General features: G+C 43.2%; 1 protein-coding gene across 1 annotated transcript in view; it reads right to left on the minus strand.

Annotated features, from left to right (window-relative positions):
• The window catches only part of OXSR1 (oxidative stress responsive kinase 1), an 87782-nt gene that overhangs the window by 30539 nt on the left and 40493 nt on the right, over positions 1–16750 (minus strand). The window contains exon 5 of the mRNA XM_084226534.1: positions 3436–3491. Coding sequence (XP_084082660.1) covers positions 3436–3491 — 56 coding nt within the window. The remainder of the gene's footprint in view (positions 1–3435; positions 3492–16750) is intronic.

Raw genomic sequence — 16750 nt, forward strand, 5'->3', positions numbered from 1 at the left:
CTTGGGGAGGAGTTTCAAGCTGGGAATTTGTGCAAGCCATTAGAGGAATTTTTAGAATTTCCACTTCCAGCAGATGCCCCCAAGCTCACAGATCTCTCCATCTCTTTACCTGCAGCAACCTCAACTCACAGTGCTCCCACAGTGGCTTTCCCCACATGCACAAACACCAATTCAGGGTTACAAACAGAACCTGAGAAATGTCTGACACACCTTCATCAAGTTGCTTTTTCTGTTCAGCCTTAACAGAATTGCACAGCCCAAAATCCACAAAATAGGCTTTCATTTTCACTGGTTAAAACTGTGTAATACTGCAGCAAAATTACTGCCATGAATTCCACACAGTGAAAAGTTTCAAGCAGTTAAATTTACTGACATGTTGTGGAGGGACAGTCCTGCAGTGAGGTTTCCACCACTCAATCTCAAATGCAACTTTGCTTTTTCCCCTCAAAGGATTTCCAGATTGAGATGTACATTCCTCATTTACATTTGAGAATTACATTTCATCAGGGACAAGGAACAGGAACTGTGTCAAGCAGGAGGAAATGCACAGGAACACAAGGTCACTAAGGCCAAAGATTGAATAAGACCTTCTTAACAACTGTTCACAGGCAGTTTGGATAGAGGAGTGGCAGAAGGGAAGGAGTCATTATAAAAGAATGGAAGTCTTTCTTCCTTGCTACATGATTTAAATTTTTCGTGTATACCAAACCAGCTCCTTGCAGGAAGGTGCCCTATTCACTCCAACCCTCAGGCTACATTCCACAGCTGATCAATCTTTTGTTTTTTATCTCGTGGTGTAACTTTCCAGAGAAACTTAAGAGCGTTTGTTTCATGGGAATGAAGTGATGTCATCCAACCCATAATTGAAGAACTCAACAATCAACAGAATTATTCATAATATGCATTAATATTATTGTCAAAGGCAAGTGCTTTGATCTTGCTGAAACAAATCTCGTTTTATTGGGATTGGTTTGCTTCCAGCATTTTTTCATCTTCAAAAATTCCCCAGAAATTCTGCTACTTCATCCTGGGTCAGGAGGCAAGGAAGCTTAAGTGTCAGAAATTCCCACAGAAACAAAATCTCATGTTATGACCAGGTCAGGCTCTTCTCTATTATTCATTCATTTATTTTCATTTCTTTCAAGTCATCAGCTGCCTCCACAGAAACTGAAGTGCTTCCTGCCACTGCAGTGAACCCTCTGACCTTGGTTTAGTGGCCCTGCTGTGGCTGATGAAAGGTGGCAGGGTTGGTCCTTCTGCACGTTCAAAGAAAGAATTTGTAAAGAGAGAACTTTGCACATCTCCAAGTGCTGCTTTCACAGGATATGCAGAGAGATGAATTTCATCATTTAGGTGTTGCACATAGAAACCACAAGTAGCTCAGTCTACAGAACATGTACAATCAGAGACAAAACAAATCCTCTGAAATGCACAGAGCTAAGACCAGTCAACCTGAAATCTATTTATCAACTGAAAATTGCTCAGCAGAAAAAATACACAGATACCTATTGCTAGTGAGCCTTAATACAAAAAAGGCAAGCCCTGACAGCCTTGTGGAAGAGAAACACAAGCAGCTCTCTCTAGGCTGGCAGAAACATTCAGTTACAGCTTTTTGCAGCCTCTCCCAAAACAGCATCAAAAGCTTGTGTAATTACAAATCCAACATGTTATATCTTGGTCCTATCATGGAAAAAATGTAGGATTTCACTGCATAAAGTCTGATCCTTTGAGCGTTTTGGAAGCCACTCCCTACCTTCCATCAGCTGCCACATAACTGAATTATTTACACCTCATTAGAAATGTAACAGCAGGCATTAAGGGCACCAGGAGACTTAAAAAAGAAAACGAAGACACTTCAGGATTTTAAACAGAAATCGGTGTTATATCCTGTAAAAGGGCTTATTGTCCTCTGCAGAGAGGAGAGCTACCTAGGAAAAACTGCATTGCAACATGCTCTGCTTCCTGGTGGAAAATCTACACCTTTCATTCCAAGATGCAAAGCCAAGCATAGATATTTCAAAAGAATAAACAATGCTACAGGCACTTCTCCCTCTCACAACTGGCACTGCCTTGTTCCTAAACTCCCACCACACTGGCCTGACCACTGCTGTGACTCCACCAGCAGGACAGGGCACTAAAGAAGAGACCTTGTCAGACACAGATATGGCTCTTCCCAATTAAATATGGGATTGAAAATGTTACACATGTACAGGGATATTTTCCAAGCTGGCAGGAGAGGACAGAGCTCTGCTCCCCAGCTAGAGGTGGCACTAGGACTGGAAAGGCACTACATGATCCATGGGAAGAACATAGCACTGAGGAAAGGAGAATTTGAGAAAAATTGTACTCAGGATAGGAAAACAGCACGCTGGGAAGAGAAAGAAAAACAAATATCACAGGTTCTAAATGTACTCTCCAAAAATCTTGGCTTACTTAATAGTCTGTAATAATAATAATAATCAAAAACACAGAATAGTTTGGGTTGGAAGGGACCTTTAATGGTCATCTTGTCCAACCCCCTGCCATGGGCAGGGACACCTTCAATCACAACAGGTTGCTCAGAGCCCCATTCAATTTTGAATGTTTTCAGGGATGGGGCATAATTCTTGATTTCTGAAAAGAAGAGTGAAGTCTGTAGGAACATGCATGAAATAAAATATCAGGAGAAGATCAGGGGGCAAAACAGTCCACATATCACCCTCTTCCACATAGACTATGCCCACCCAGGACTGTTTCCAGCACAGCTCTGTTGCTGCAGCTCATGCCAGCAGTGCCTGCAGCAGACCTCTCCAGGCACATCTGTATGAGCTAAAGCAACTGTCTGAACAGTTTTGCTTTGCATGACTGCTCCCAAGACTTCCAGCTCACCCCAGTTTGGGCTGGGCCAGGGCAGCCACTTAAACACCCTCTCTGCCAACTGAAGCAGAGCAGGGAGCATCCACAGGAGCAGTTTGACCAGCTGATCTTTCCTTAAATGACTTTTACCATCAGATATGCCCATTTCCTTCTGATGGATCTGTCCACCCTTCACCAGAGACCTGGGGAAAACCACCTCACACATCAATGATAAATCAGTGAAGTCTGTGCACTTCACCTCCAAGCCTACAAACTTGCTGATGTAAAAATCTGACTAGCTTATGCCAAGAACTTTATCTGATCTATTGATTCTGAGGACTTCACAATCAAATGATTTATATCTGCTGATTGTCATTATTCCAAGTAATAGTATTTTAAGATAACAAGACATAATAAACTCTGGGTTGGCTTTTTGATTTGGTTAGTAGTTTGTTTATTGTTAGGTTTTTTTGTTTGTTTTATGAACTGTGTGGCTTTTTGAAGCTAACATTTTTATGCAGGTTTCTCCTTGATCAGTAAACTATTTCCTTGGATATGCAGTTATGCCTAAAGTTTACTCAAAGCTACCAGGGAAGTTACCTGCAATTTGCACTGAGCCGTCTTCTCCAAGAAGAATATTTCCTGCTTTCACATCCCTGCAGAAAGATAAAGCAACAATAAGTGGAAGTCATTAAATCTTTACTTCAACCAACAAAAATACATTAAAAGGTTATTATTTCTTATACTTTGTTTCTTATATTAGAATTTCTTGCCTCAAATAATGCAGAAATAAGGATTTGCAGAAATAAGGATTTCATTGTAACTTCAGGAGGCAGGCAGGCACTAAGTAGCATTCATATGATTTATATTTTAAGTAGTACACACAGAGAAGACAAAACTTTGCAGAAGGTACCCTTAAAAGTACAAGGAAAGTGGTTTGTCCTAGGTTCTTAGAGTTAGCTAAAAAGTTGAAAAGTGAACCTAGCACTGGTCAGATACTCATGTATCCCTTTAGAGGGAGAGACTTCAAGAGATTCTGGTGAGCTGATCTGGTTCTCACCCAGCCCCACATCTCACTGCTCTCCAGCCCTGCAGAAGTTCTTGTGCTTCCTCAGGAAATCAGTTTAGCCCCATACACTGGTGAAAATCCAGAGAGCAGAAAAATGTTGTTTGCTTCTGGCTTAATGAGCCTGGTCAGTGAAAAAAAAGTCTCCCTGGTATCTTTTTTTATTTTTTCATTTAATGAACACACAAGAACATCCAGCATGTGCTATGAATGTTCTGTACTTTCCTCTTTCTAGCCAAAAGCTCTGGCTTTCAGGTTAACAGCAACACTTCTCCATTCTTGAGGGGAACACTGCTTTCTCTGCAAACACTTTGAAGTTTTCCACTTTATTTTCACAGGCTGCTCCACATGCCAAGGCAAGAGAAGCACTTCATAGTTGACATCCCTGTTCATCAGCACAGGCTGCTAAGCTTGCACTGCCCAGGAACCCACGTGGAACGGGAGCAAAAAGAGGAAAACAACCCCAAAACAAGCAGACTTTCCCTCCACTGCCTTTGGCAAATATTCCAAATCCTTTCACATACAGAAAGAAGTCCAAAGCTATTTTTTTCTCTTCTCCCTAGTGCATCATGAGAACAGAACTGGTGCGATGGCCTGGCCAAAGAGCCCCAGTCAGGCCCTGGAAATCTCCTCCTTCCTGGCTTTGCTATTCTGAAGAGGAGGCTGGGCCACTGCCAGTCACAGGCCAGGATAATTTTAAACACATCCTCTCCAGCACTAGCATTTGTCAGACTCTTCCCAATATCCAGTCTAGGACAGTGGCATGGCAAGACCTTTCCCCAGCACACAGCAGAAAAAAAAAAAAACTGTCCATAAGACAGTCCCACTAAAGATGAACAGCAAACTGCAACTGACAGCACCTTTAGCCTTCAAACTGGTATTTCAAGTCATGCCAAACGTACACCTCTTGCTAGCAATGCCTATTTTGAAGCCTAACTCCAGTTTGAAGCACAGGTGTGAGAACAAGTACAGAAAAAAATCTTATTTGCTTTAATAATGAAGATGTGTCACAACTTCAGAGTTTCATATAGATCTGATAGCCTCAAGAAGCTGACTTTCCCTTCCAGAAGCATGATTTTTGTTTTCTTCCTGCAGCCAGCACCTGGTAGCCATTGCAGACAACACAGTATCAGTGGATGCTCTTAAATACATGAAGGACCTGAAGGGATTAAATGCAGAATTAAGCAGGTGGCTACACTACCCCCCTTAGCATCCATTGGCCAAATCCAATATAATTGGTGTTGTTGAGATAATTGCCACAAGAGATACAAACCTGACTGAGCCCTGCACTCCCACAAACTGCTCACAGTCCATAAAAAGGAGGAATGGAAAAGCTCCCTGCCAATATTTAGGTAGAAGATGCCTTTGGGATCCAGTCCCAGGAGCACACAGAGCCACGAGAGCACAGCACCAAAGCCTGCTGTGTCCTAGGTGAGGAGCTGGCTCACAGGGTGTGAAATGTGCTTGGCACAGGCACAGCCACCTCCAGGAATCCCCCTGCACAGCAGCACTAATTCAGAGAGAACACAGGGTGTTCAGGAAACTCTTCAATCCTACTGGAAATGTTTACCCACAGCTGATTCTCCTGTGACAGCCAGGATGCACGAGGCCCTGCCAGTTCCAGGTCATGGGGAAAGGAATAGGATGCATGAGGTTGCCTGTTGAAGTTATTAATTCTCTTACTGGAGTAAGAGTAATTTCCTCTTCCATCTGTACTCCAAGGCAGCCCAGGATGCTGGAGCATTTCCCCAGCAAACTGTGCAGCCTTTCCAAACTTCCCCTCAACTTCCCCTCTGGCAGAGCTGCACATGTGGCTCACCAAGCCCCCACAACAGACCATACTCAGCATTAAGGAAGTGCCAGGGAAGATTTTAAGGAAAACTAAGGATGATGTCTCAACTATCACACACTTGACAATCCAAAACACATCAGGCAGGTTTCCCTGGTGTGGCATCAGCAGCCAGAAACCAGCAGACATTCCCTATCACCAAAGCATCCCACCACAGCAGATAAGCTGGACAGGCTTGGAGTGCAAGAAGTAGCAAAACAAGCCCTCAGATTGAATCTCATAGGAAAAATGAGCCCAAAGACTCCAGGCCCTTAACCCCGTCAAATCAAGAGGCTTGCTTTCTTTTTAACTTCAGCTTGGATTAATTAAAATTTACATATTTTCTCATTGGAAACAAAAGTCAGTAAGCATGATGCTTAAAGCTGGTTCAAGAAATTAAAACAAGTCATGGCCACAATATGAAATCTAGGAGGCCAAAACAGCCACTGCCAAATATCCAAGTCAAACTACAGATTACATCACCACTCCATGTGGCACTTCCTCACAGTGACCAGCTCTCTGCAACGGCCATCACTCACCCCAGCCTGGCACACTCCACCCCAGAGCAACAAAACTGATGGGGCAGTAAGATGTCTGGGGAGTCACTGTTTCCATTGAGGAGTCACTGTTTCATAGAAGCAATTTCTAGCTTGCCCATCCCTACCCCAGTGTAACAGCACCAGGTGAACACAGAGCAGCCTTAACACTGGGTGAGCACTCACCCCTTCCTTTTAGCACACACTGGTGCAGTAGCAGCATCTTTGAAGCAGGTTCTCCTCTAAAATCATATTTAAAATTAAGTGCATTTGAAGCAATGGGGCAGGGGAAAGATGATCAGTGCTTTCCTGTTTATTTTCATCAGGAGATGCTTATAAACTTGTGAGCTGAATGGCGAGAAGTTTGTTACTCCAGGATATAGTTATTGCCAAGTGTAACAATTTGAAGGCACTTCCCATTAATGTGGTAATGACCATATCCTGGGCTGATACACTGGGAATAAATTGTGTGCCTCTGGCATAATTGCTACAGTGGAAACAGGAAGCAGCTTTAGCATAAACAATAATTATATCACATTTTAAATGAAGTTACAGAAGGTTAGAGTAAACTTTCTTGTCAATAGCTTAACAAATGCTACAATACTTCTGGACACTCCTGCTCCACAGCTGTCATCTTCCTTTCTTCTAAAGCCTTCAAGAGCCTTTCCACAAAATAAGGGCTGTGTTTTTATTTACCTTGTACTTCACAACCAGAGTGGGAAGAGAGGCTTGGACTCGCTCCAGTGCAGAGCTGGATTCTCCACATCAGCCTGGAAAGGTTTCACAGCAGGGCAGAAACCCTTCTTCATCTGCATTCCAAACTGGTTTAGCTTCCCAGTTTGACCAGACAAGAGTTACATCACATAGATACCTCCAGGATGGGGCTGGGCCCCAGGCATGAGGTGCTGTATGAACAAATCTCGTCCCAACAATAAAATTACAGCCAAGCTCCAGCTACAGGAGATTTGGAAGCACAGGAAGACAATGAAATCAGTGAAATGATGCTCCCCACTTTTAAGTGTTCCCACACTCCCCTCAATTAATTTTTCAGTGGGGCACAGGAAAACTACATGAACTGTATCCTGGTGGCTTGTTCCCATGATAGAGTCCTTAAAATCCTGCTAAATGATCAGATCCACATTCATCTGTACTTCTCAATCCTTGGCCTAACCCCATAGGGGTTGTTACAGCCACTGCAACCACAATAGAAGGGACCTGAGCAAAGAGTGTCACCCCAGGAGCTCTGCAGCCCAGCAGTGAGAAGAAAACTGTCACAGGAGAGGGGAAACAGATAAGCCCTGTTTACTCTGCCTCTGCTTCCAACCTGCTGGCATGTGCCTTTAGAACACAAAGCTGGCTGTAAGCACAGCCGTGAGTCATTTGCCCATTAGATGCAATTTACATCAACTGCAACAATAAATTTTCATGGACTGAACTCTATAGTGCATAATTTGGCACGAGGAAGGAGTGGTTGGTCCTGCCAAGTTTCATTTAAAAAAAGAGAAGGTGCAAGATGCAACAATTACTATTTTCTTTTAATGGTAATGAGTAACTCAAAATATTTATGTTGAATGCAACCAATTACTGGAGTTGACATTGTTCTGAGTAATTTGCAAAATACTTCCAGGACAATATCTCTACATACAGTTAAATATGAGGCAATCTGTGACATTTTACACCAAATGAGTGTTATTGCCCCTCCACCATCAAAGATTCCTCTCCCTTCCATAACATGCTGTTACCTGTGTCACCTCTTCCCTTTGCATTACAAGCCAAGATATAAAAAGCTGGTGACAGGCAAGAGCTTTACCATTTAGAGCTGCAAAATGTAAACTAGGCTTGCAGCAGATCAGTATTTTTACCCCCTCAAATGTCAGCACATTTAATACAGCATAGAAGAAGGCATTCAAGGGAATTGTATTGGAAGTGCTATACATGAGCATGTCCCTGATCCTGCTCAGAAAAGCTGTGTGCACTAACATTTTCATGCCACAGCGCTGAACCTAAAGTCCCAAACTCTTGGGTGAGGTGCAATTACTGCCTGTTACAGCGCTGTACTGAACTGCAGAGCCAGACTCTGAAACATCTCCCAGAGCTTGAAGGATTTCCAATGGCAGAGAGCTGGCAGAGCAGCTTCCATACTCCCTGCTGAGCCCAGCACTAGAGGAGGGGAAGAGAGGGCCAAGTCCACAGCTTGCTTCATCCCTGCTCATCCACAGCCCTCTCAGCAGGTCCTCGTGGCCACTGGCAGCCGGGCCCAGCAGCAGCAGCCAGGCTGCCATAAATTCCACCAGGGGACCAGCCCAGTGACATGCTTTATTGCCCAGGATCAGGCAAGCACAGCAACTGCTGCTTCCCTCTTCTCTGAGCTGCTCTGTCAGCTGCTGGGCTGTGGTAAAAGACCACGGCCTCCACACAGGAGCTGAGCCAGCAACACAAGGCAACTCATAATTAACTCCGAAACTCAAAACATTTTTGAAGCTACACCTTCATGGGGGCTACATAAGTGAGAATAATTAAAGGCTTTTGAATTATAATTTTAATGGCTGGAGAAAGTTAGATGAATATTTTAATGTAACCAGGAACTTCAAAACCTTTTTTCCTTTTTTTTTTTAAAGCAGTCTGAAGCAAAGCTTTGAAAGGCAGAAGTGACTGACAGACTGTGGCTTTGCAAACAGAGCCATGTGAAGACAAAGCCCACTGGAATGGACTGTCAGCTCCCATCACAGAGAGCTTTAAGAGTACAGCAAGTACTTGTTTTCTTCCTATAAGGGTAGGGTAGGATCACTCTGAGTGCACTGAAGACCTCCTGGGAGAGATAACTCCATACTGTTGCCTGGCACAGGCAAACAGAAACCCCAGTAAGGGCTGTGTGAGAAATTCATCTCTCATTGCACTTAATTGTAAAAACACAAAATATCTTTCAGAGGCTCCTCAATGCACTTACTAGGTACAACCCCTCTCAATTTTCTGCCCTCCAGTGCTGCAGAAGTGGACTGCTGCTTTAAGTAGAGGGTTTGGGGCCCAAGAAACCATGACTCAAATTTTATTTCTTTTAGGTCAAGTTGCTCTGGCAGCTCAGACAAGGGACCACTCACTAGAGAAAGCTGCAGGAGATCTGACTGAAATTCACTGTCATCTTGGTTTTCTGAATAGCTCCAGGGTCTGGGAAGATGCTGAGGCAGTACAGAGAGAGTTGCAGACCTTGAGCTAACTCGGTGCAAGCCTCTATTATGAAGTGAGACAGGCAGCAGTGTGTCACATCCCTCACTGTGTCCCTGTCTGTCACCCAGCCACCGTTATCGCAGCGCCTGCAATTTTCCTTTATCTCAGCAAATTATGTCCAGCTCACACTTCTCATTCCTGTGCCAGCTTTGTCTCTGATGGTGTGGTGCTCTCATTAATTCCTTCTCTTCCCACGTGGTTCAAGCCTACCAGAGGATCAAAGGGAGGTGTGGTTCAAGAACAGATCCTGCCTGCCTTGGACTCCACCTCGCATCCATGGCCAAGCCTCCAGCCCAGCAGCAGTACTCAAGTGCACATCAATGTGGGGCAAGTTGCCCCAGCAAAATCCAAACCCTTAAAAAACAGTTTTCAGACACATCGACTCCTTCAGCCAGAAAACAGTGCTACAAGCACTCGACCTAGGCCTGCCTCCCAACATGAAGATGATCTAACCACACCAATACTCACAGCACCACTTCTTCCCCCTGCAAATGAGGCCTTTGCTTCACACATTTGCCCCAAAGCACATCACTGCTGTGACATCAGCTCATGGCAAGGAGGATTTGCCAAACAGCCCACGCTTCTAACAACCTTCAGCAGTTAGTGCAAGAGAGAAGCTCCATCTCCACCTTCATGCACCACTTTTAAAGTTTCCCCTACTCTGTCAGAACTTCAGGTTTTTTCTCTTGTATAAGAAAAGGACTCTGCCCAGCAGGCTTTTAAATCAAGCTTTCATACGTTGAACAGCAGCTAAAAATGTAACAGGATTGCTTCCACAAATGCATTTATTCAGCCTGTCCATTTCCTGATCCTACTTCCTAAGGACTGCAGTGGGGACAAGGCACAAAGATCCTTTAACACCTGCTACATGAAAAGCAACACACAGAATGAGCTCTGGAGTCAAGTCACAAGGTCTCTTCCTACCCCTGGAGGCCCAGATATTTTTGGGACACTCTGCCTTAGTCATTGGTAACAGAGGGAAATTGTCGAGTTGTAACGTGGTCATATTTCAGCATTTCATGTCAAATTCTTTCATGTGGAAGGAGATGGGTTTGCCTCACGTGGCAGCACCAGTGACACCACCATGCTGCAGTATCTCTTGCATATCAGAATACATTCCTAATGTGTTCAGAAATAGGAATTTCCAAAAAATTACCAGGTGTACATCACCCCAGTTTGAGTACAAGCTGCATCAGGTAGCAGAAGGAACAGGAATGTCAGTGATTCACACAGCTCCCTGCCATGATGGAAAGATGAAAGGCATTCTGGCAAATACACAACCAATTTGGATCAAATTAGGCCACAAAAAAATTGACACAGGGGAGCTGAAAAAGGTCTCCATTTCTCAAAGGCAATCAGGATCCTGTTCTGGAGAAGCAGTGAGTCTGTCTCTATACACACAAGATCCAAGGCATTCCCCATGCAGTCAAGAGCTGTCCCTATCTACAAAGCCACCCACAGCTCCTGCTCAGCCATGTCTGCAACATGACACAATAGGAGGAAGGCAAGACAGCCAGGGCTCACAAGAAGCCTGTCAAAAAGACTTCCTTCTCCAAAATCTGTAAGGTGACAGTTTTAAACATGACCAGCATAGGAAGAAAGACCTCTGTTTCATCCAGTTATCCCTATTAAATGGAGAAAGCAGTTATAAAATCAGGTATCTGTACAATAGAAACAAGTCCTCACTGCACTCCCAATCTCACTTGGTGATGCTTTCCAGGCTGCCAGGAAGGGATAAATTTCTCTGAGGCAGTTCTTTGTTTGTTGTCCTAAATGTGAGTGGATTTTTCCTGACTTTGTTTTTGAAAGTATTCACTTTACTTTTTAATATCAAAGTTTTATTAGAACTCCACAAGGCAAGATACAATTCAATCTAGTAAATATTTAAAAAAAATTCTGATGCAGCCTTGCAAAATTTTCTAGTGTGTTTAATATGTTACCACACAAATTTACCAAGTGGCCCTTTTCTCCTGCTTTAGCATAAGACATGAATGAAAAGAATGCAGTGGTCTGAATAAATATTTGAAGCACCTCTACATATGCAGCTTTTAGGATCTATGAAGGCCAGAAATTCTGGTGCACCAAAGCAGGGAACAATTTCCAAAGCCATCTTTTTGAAGTGAGTTCTATTCACGTCATGTATTATCACAGCAGAACAGATGAACAAGACAATTTAAACAATTACTTTGCTGCTGGATAGATGCTGCAAGAGCCTATATTGGGTGACCTAGTCTCAGCAATCTACACCAGATAAAGGCAGTGACATGAGAAAGACGTCACAAACAGCGTTGTACACGTGGCACTGGGTTTCTTCAGAGTAAAAGCTAAGAGTCCATTACATTTTCACTTGATACATTTAATGCTGCAGACAGTGAATGATTATCCCCCCTGGAAACACATCAAAATCAAATACTCCTGACAATTTGAGAATTGCTAGAAACCACCATTACTTAAGTGTACAACTCAGTCATGGATCACTGAACAAAACCTGTCACTGCTGTAGAACCTTTAGGAGATCACCCAACCTCTATTTTTCCACACTTAATTGTATTTTTCCCGCTTCTCATCTCCATGTAGCAAAGCAGAGAGAAAAACCTAAAAATTCCTCTCCCTTTTATAAAAGGCCAGAGTTGTTCTACCAAACAGTTGGGTTTTCCTTTGGACTAACCCAAAGTTACTTTGAGTAACTACAGGACACCCAGTGACAAAATTCAGAGGCAGCTCCTGGGTGTGAGGGAAATGACAGGGCGGACAAACACCTGACTGCAGCAGCCACACCTCCATGCATCACCCTGGAGCCCACCTGCACCCCTGCATTGCAGGGAGTTCCCAAGAGTTGGGGCATCATCTGGAGCTGCTGCTGCAGGGCCCCCAGCACCCCCATGATTTCTGCAGCAATGATATTTTACCACCAGAGGTTGAAATCCCAGGTTTTTAGACTTCAGAGCAAAGACTGTCTTTATTCACTTTGAGGAGAACTGTCTCCACAGGAGTTATTGTTTCTGGCTGTCTGTAGATTTGGGATTACATCTGGTTTGTATTATCTCTCCGCAACCACAGGGAAGTTTCTTTTCTTTAAACAATGAATTTCTGGATGATGCAGTGGAAGAAACAGCCACCAGGAAAGCATGCTGGTTTGCCAAACCACCACAATACACCCAGTCTGACTGTACAGAGACAGGGTTCAGTGGTCCTTGGGCCCTTGACACTGCACAGCAAGGTGTTTATTTGGGGAACAAATCCCCCAGTCCAATCTAGAGCAGCCTCTTCTTCTCCTTCCTACCAAGACACACAAGATAACACTTCTGTTCTTCTGGCTTCTGAGTTATTTACAAATTAAAGCTCTAGAATTTCTATTAACTACCAGCTCTAAAGGTTATTTCTACCCATCCCATACTATAAGAGAGGAGAGACCAAAGTACACCTCTCTGAATAAAAAATTGCACTTCCCACAGCTAAACAATAGCCAGCTTTCAAATTACTGATGTCCTGACTGAAAATCAAACTGCCAAGTAGAAGTGGAAAGGCTCTGCATCCTGTTATCCATTCCTCAATCCTCCCCTATCAAAGTTCACTTCCAAAACACACTCCCCAAAGCAAGATCACAGCACTGCAGAGGGGAGGGCTTGTAGTTCTCCCGCAGTATTCCTACAGAAACATGAAAGTACACTATTTCAAAGGCATACTGGAATCCAGTTTAACCACAGTACCTGCCAGCACAGCTATCAATGCATTAATCAGCTACATGAAAATTAAACTTGAATCCTGTAGGACAGCCAAGTTCTGCCAAAATACATCCATCAGCTCCTTCATGTTAAATCAAAAATTTGCAACTGGAGGTGAGCTCCTGCAAAAATCCCACATGCAAGTATTGGTGATGTGTATGTGCAGATAGATAGATGCCCATTTTTCAGAAGTTATTTACTCTTAGTTGTGTAAAGAGGCAAAGAACTAAACTTTGATTCCCTGTCAAAACCATCCTAAGATCCAAAAAAAAAAATAAAAAAAGAACCTATCTGTCATAAAAGCACAGCACGAATATTGTTTCCAGGGTATCTTCAAAGCCACATTCAAACAGCTGTCTCAGCACCCTGCTGTTCACATTCTGATTTTGAAAAGACACCAAAAACACCCCAAACATTTTGTGTGGCAGCACAGGCTGATCTAATTCAGCATATAAAACCTGTTGCTTCTCCTCTCACCCTGTAAGAAGTAGAGCAGCAAGCAAACTAATAGCTGGATTATGCCATGCCAATAGTTCAAGTGCATGCAACTCTAAACCACTTCCCAGGCTTTTTTTTTATTTTTACAAAAAAGCAGTACAGTATCACATTTATTGTGCTGCAATAGGAGAATCTGGTTATATTTAAGCAGTGTATTATTTCATCTGGACTAACTAAAATATTCACTTACACAACAGCTAATCATGAACAGAAGATAAGCTCAGAGATAAAAATAGGGAGAAAGACAGAGAGACCTTGTAACAGTTAATCAGCATGATTCATTTGTCAGCCTGCCATACACAGCACCACCTGAAAAAGAAAGCCTTGAAGTTCCCCCCAATAAATCTTTTTAAGCAATAAAAAGGTTGCCTTTGCTTTAGTTTTATTTCTAAGTCATTCATCAAACTCCTGCTAATCCCCAAATACACAGAGGAATCAGAGTCTAAATGGGGAAGAGGTACAACATACCCTGAGTGTCACCCAGCCCAGATTAGCCTGGCAACGACCCCTGACAGCACTGTCAGTCTTGTTTGACTTCCATAAAGCAATGTGCCCGAGCAGATTCCTGCAGGACAGCTTCACCCAGGGCTTCCGAGTGCGGCCCTCTGTCCCCAGCGCTCTGGCTGCTGCCCAGGCACTCAACTCACTGAACATGAGCCGGATCACTGGGATTTCAAATCCTCCTTGGGATCACCCTGCTACGCAGGAAACACAACAGGGACAGTAGCAGCTGGCACGGGAGAGGGGGACAGGGACAGGGCAGTGAAGGCAGGGAGCTGCCAACTCCCAGATAAGGCTGGCACTGATGATTTTGGAGGAAGGTGGGGACCATTTGTAATCAATTGTTACTGTGGTCTAGAGTGTTCATGAAAATAAAACTGATTTTGTGTTCTTCTTTGTCTTTGCCATAAGGCCTCAGACACTTCCCATCAGCCCTTGCAAGATGAAAGCAAAAAAAACCATCACTTTGGGCAATGTGGGAGACTTCAGCATTTATTTCTGAACAATGGTGTCTATTCAAGTTTCAGACTCGCTCTGGCTGTTAATTAGGAAAGTAAACAAGAAAAAAATATAATTTAAGCCTTCAATAGATATTTGGCTTTCTAATCTCCTCTAGAGAATACTGACAAACTCCTCTCCTTTCCAAAGCAGGGATTTGCACTTCCACACCAAGACAGCTCCCCAAACCTTAATTGGAAGTGGCATTAAGTTCAAGGCGGGCATAGGCAAAGCAAGATTCAGCAGCAGCAAAATTTCATTAAGTCAGTTTTTCACGTGTTAACTTCATTTACCCATTTAAGATTATGCATAATTTAGAAGTATTGAGCAGCTCCACTGACAGAAATATGTTCTCTGATCTCACTGGTGATTTACAGCCCCACTTCTGGTCTACAGTGCCCACAAAATTACATTTGGGACCCAATATTCATCGTTTGGGCTGTGCCACTGGCCTGCCTGTCCAACTTCAGATGTGCTAATACAGTCATTCTCTCATACTGTGTCTCTAATTTTATCAAGTTGTTTTCTCCAAGGCATAATATAAGCAGAGTTTGGAGATTTCATGTAACCAGCTGAACTTTTTTTCTGCTGGATGGCTGCTTGCTTTGGGCTGGCTGTTCCAGGTCTTAACTAAAGCCCTTCAATTTTGACCCTTCACAGCTGATCCTGCTCTGGCCTAAAGTTCACCCCAAGTACAGCTGCCCCACACTGCAGATACAGTATCTGCAGTTCAGCCACCACTTGATGTGCTTTCCTTTAAAACCAGATACTTTAAGCTGACCCAGGGGACCCAAGTTCAGTTATTTTAAACACTTCCTCTGAGAGCATCTCAGGCATGGCTGCAAGATTTCCACCTGCCTTTCCCATCAGGCATGACCAGTATTATGACCCCTAGCATTAAGCAAAATGGGAAATCCATACAGATATTCCTACAGCTGAGGAAAGGTCCCAGCTGCACTACAACTTTAAACTGTGTTTTCCTCAGCAGCACACACACATCTGGATAAAATGGAACACAGCATGATGAACTCCATTAAGGAAACATGTTTCATCCCTCAAAAGCATGTCAGCTTGTCTTCTGCCAACAGCCCCAAACAGCTTTGCATCACAGGTAGGAAACCACACAACTTTCCTTCTGTGTCCCACTTCTCCAAATTTCCCAGACCACTGTGCCCAGCACAATGAGATAATCCAAATTCCTTTCTATGATAAAATAGTACACAATTTTTGGAGCAGCCCCAAAATATAGGGATGAAACACATGCAAAGGGGCTGATGCATAACCACAACCTTAAGCTGCAGCAATGACACAGCTCTGATTTCTTTGCTGAAGTTTGGGAAAAATGCTTCGATGAGCAGGATGAGAATGGTCACAGCAGGTCTGATCCAGTTCACTTCCAAATGATTGAATATGAATCATATTTTCTTCAGACCAGCAGTTTGAATTTTGTGAACACAATATTTTTGCTGAGTGCAGTAAAAAAAAACCCCACACCACACACATAAATTTATCATCTCTAATCTTTACCACATTTACTAGTTTTGCTTTTCCATTCCAGCCAAATGGAGAACCACCTCTCTTCAATACATGAAACATTATGCAGCATCTTCCAAGAAACTGAGATTTAACAGGTTTCTGCTGCTTTAACATATATATTTCAATTTCACTAGACCAGAAGATAACTAAATCAGCCAAGCAAACCTCCTGCAGGTCACAGATGAACACAGGTCTGTCAATTACTTATGGCAAAGTGAAAACCTATTGCCATATAATTGGCAAGTAAGTTGGTTTATTACTTTACTCTAAATTCACAGAGCTGCCTCAAGTCTTATCTCAAAAAACAAAGTTAAGCAACAAGCAACCAGCTATGAAATCAAAACTGTCTCCAATGAAGATAATGATTCTTGTTAAATCAGAATTTTAGTTGAGACTGGAAACTGAAATTTGAGACTTCTTTCAGGGAGAAGAATTCCACCTGAATAACTTCCAACTGTTTCTTTCCTTTTAATCCAAAATAACCTACAAAAGTCAGTCAGTT

Source organism: Fringilla coelebs (genome assembly GCF_963513975.1).
Source record: "Fringilla coelebs genome assembly, chromosome: 1".
Classification (NCBI taxonomy): domain Eukaryota; kingdom Metazoa; phylum Chordata; class Aves; order Passeriformes; family Fringillidae; genus Fringilla; species Fringilla coelebs.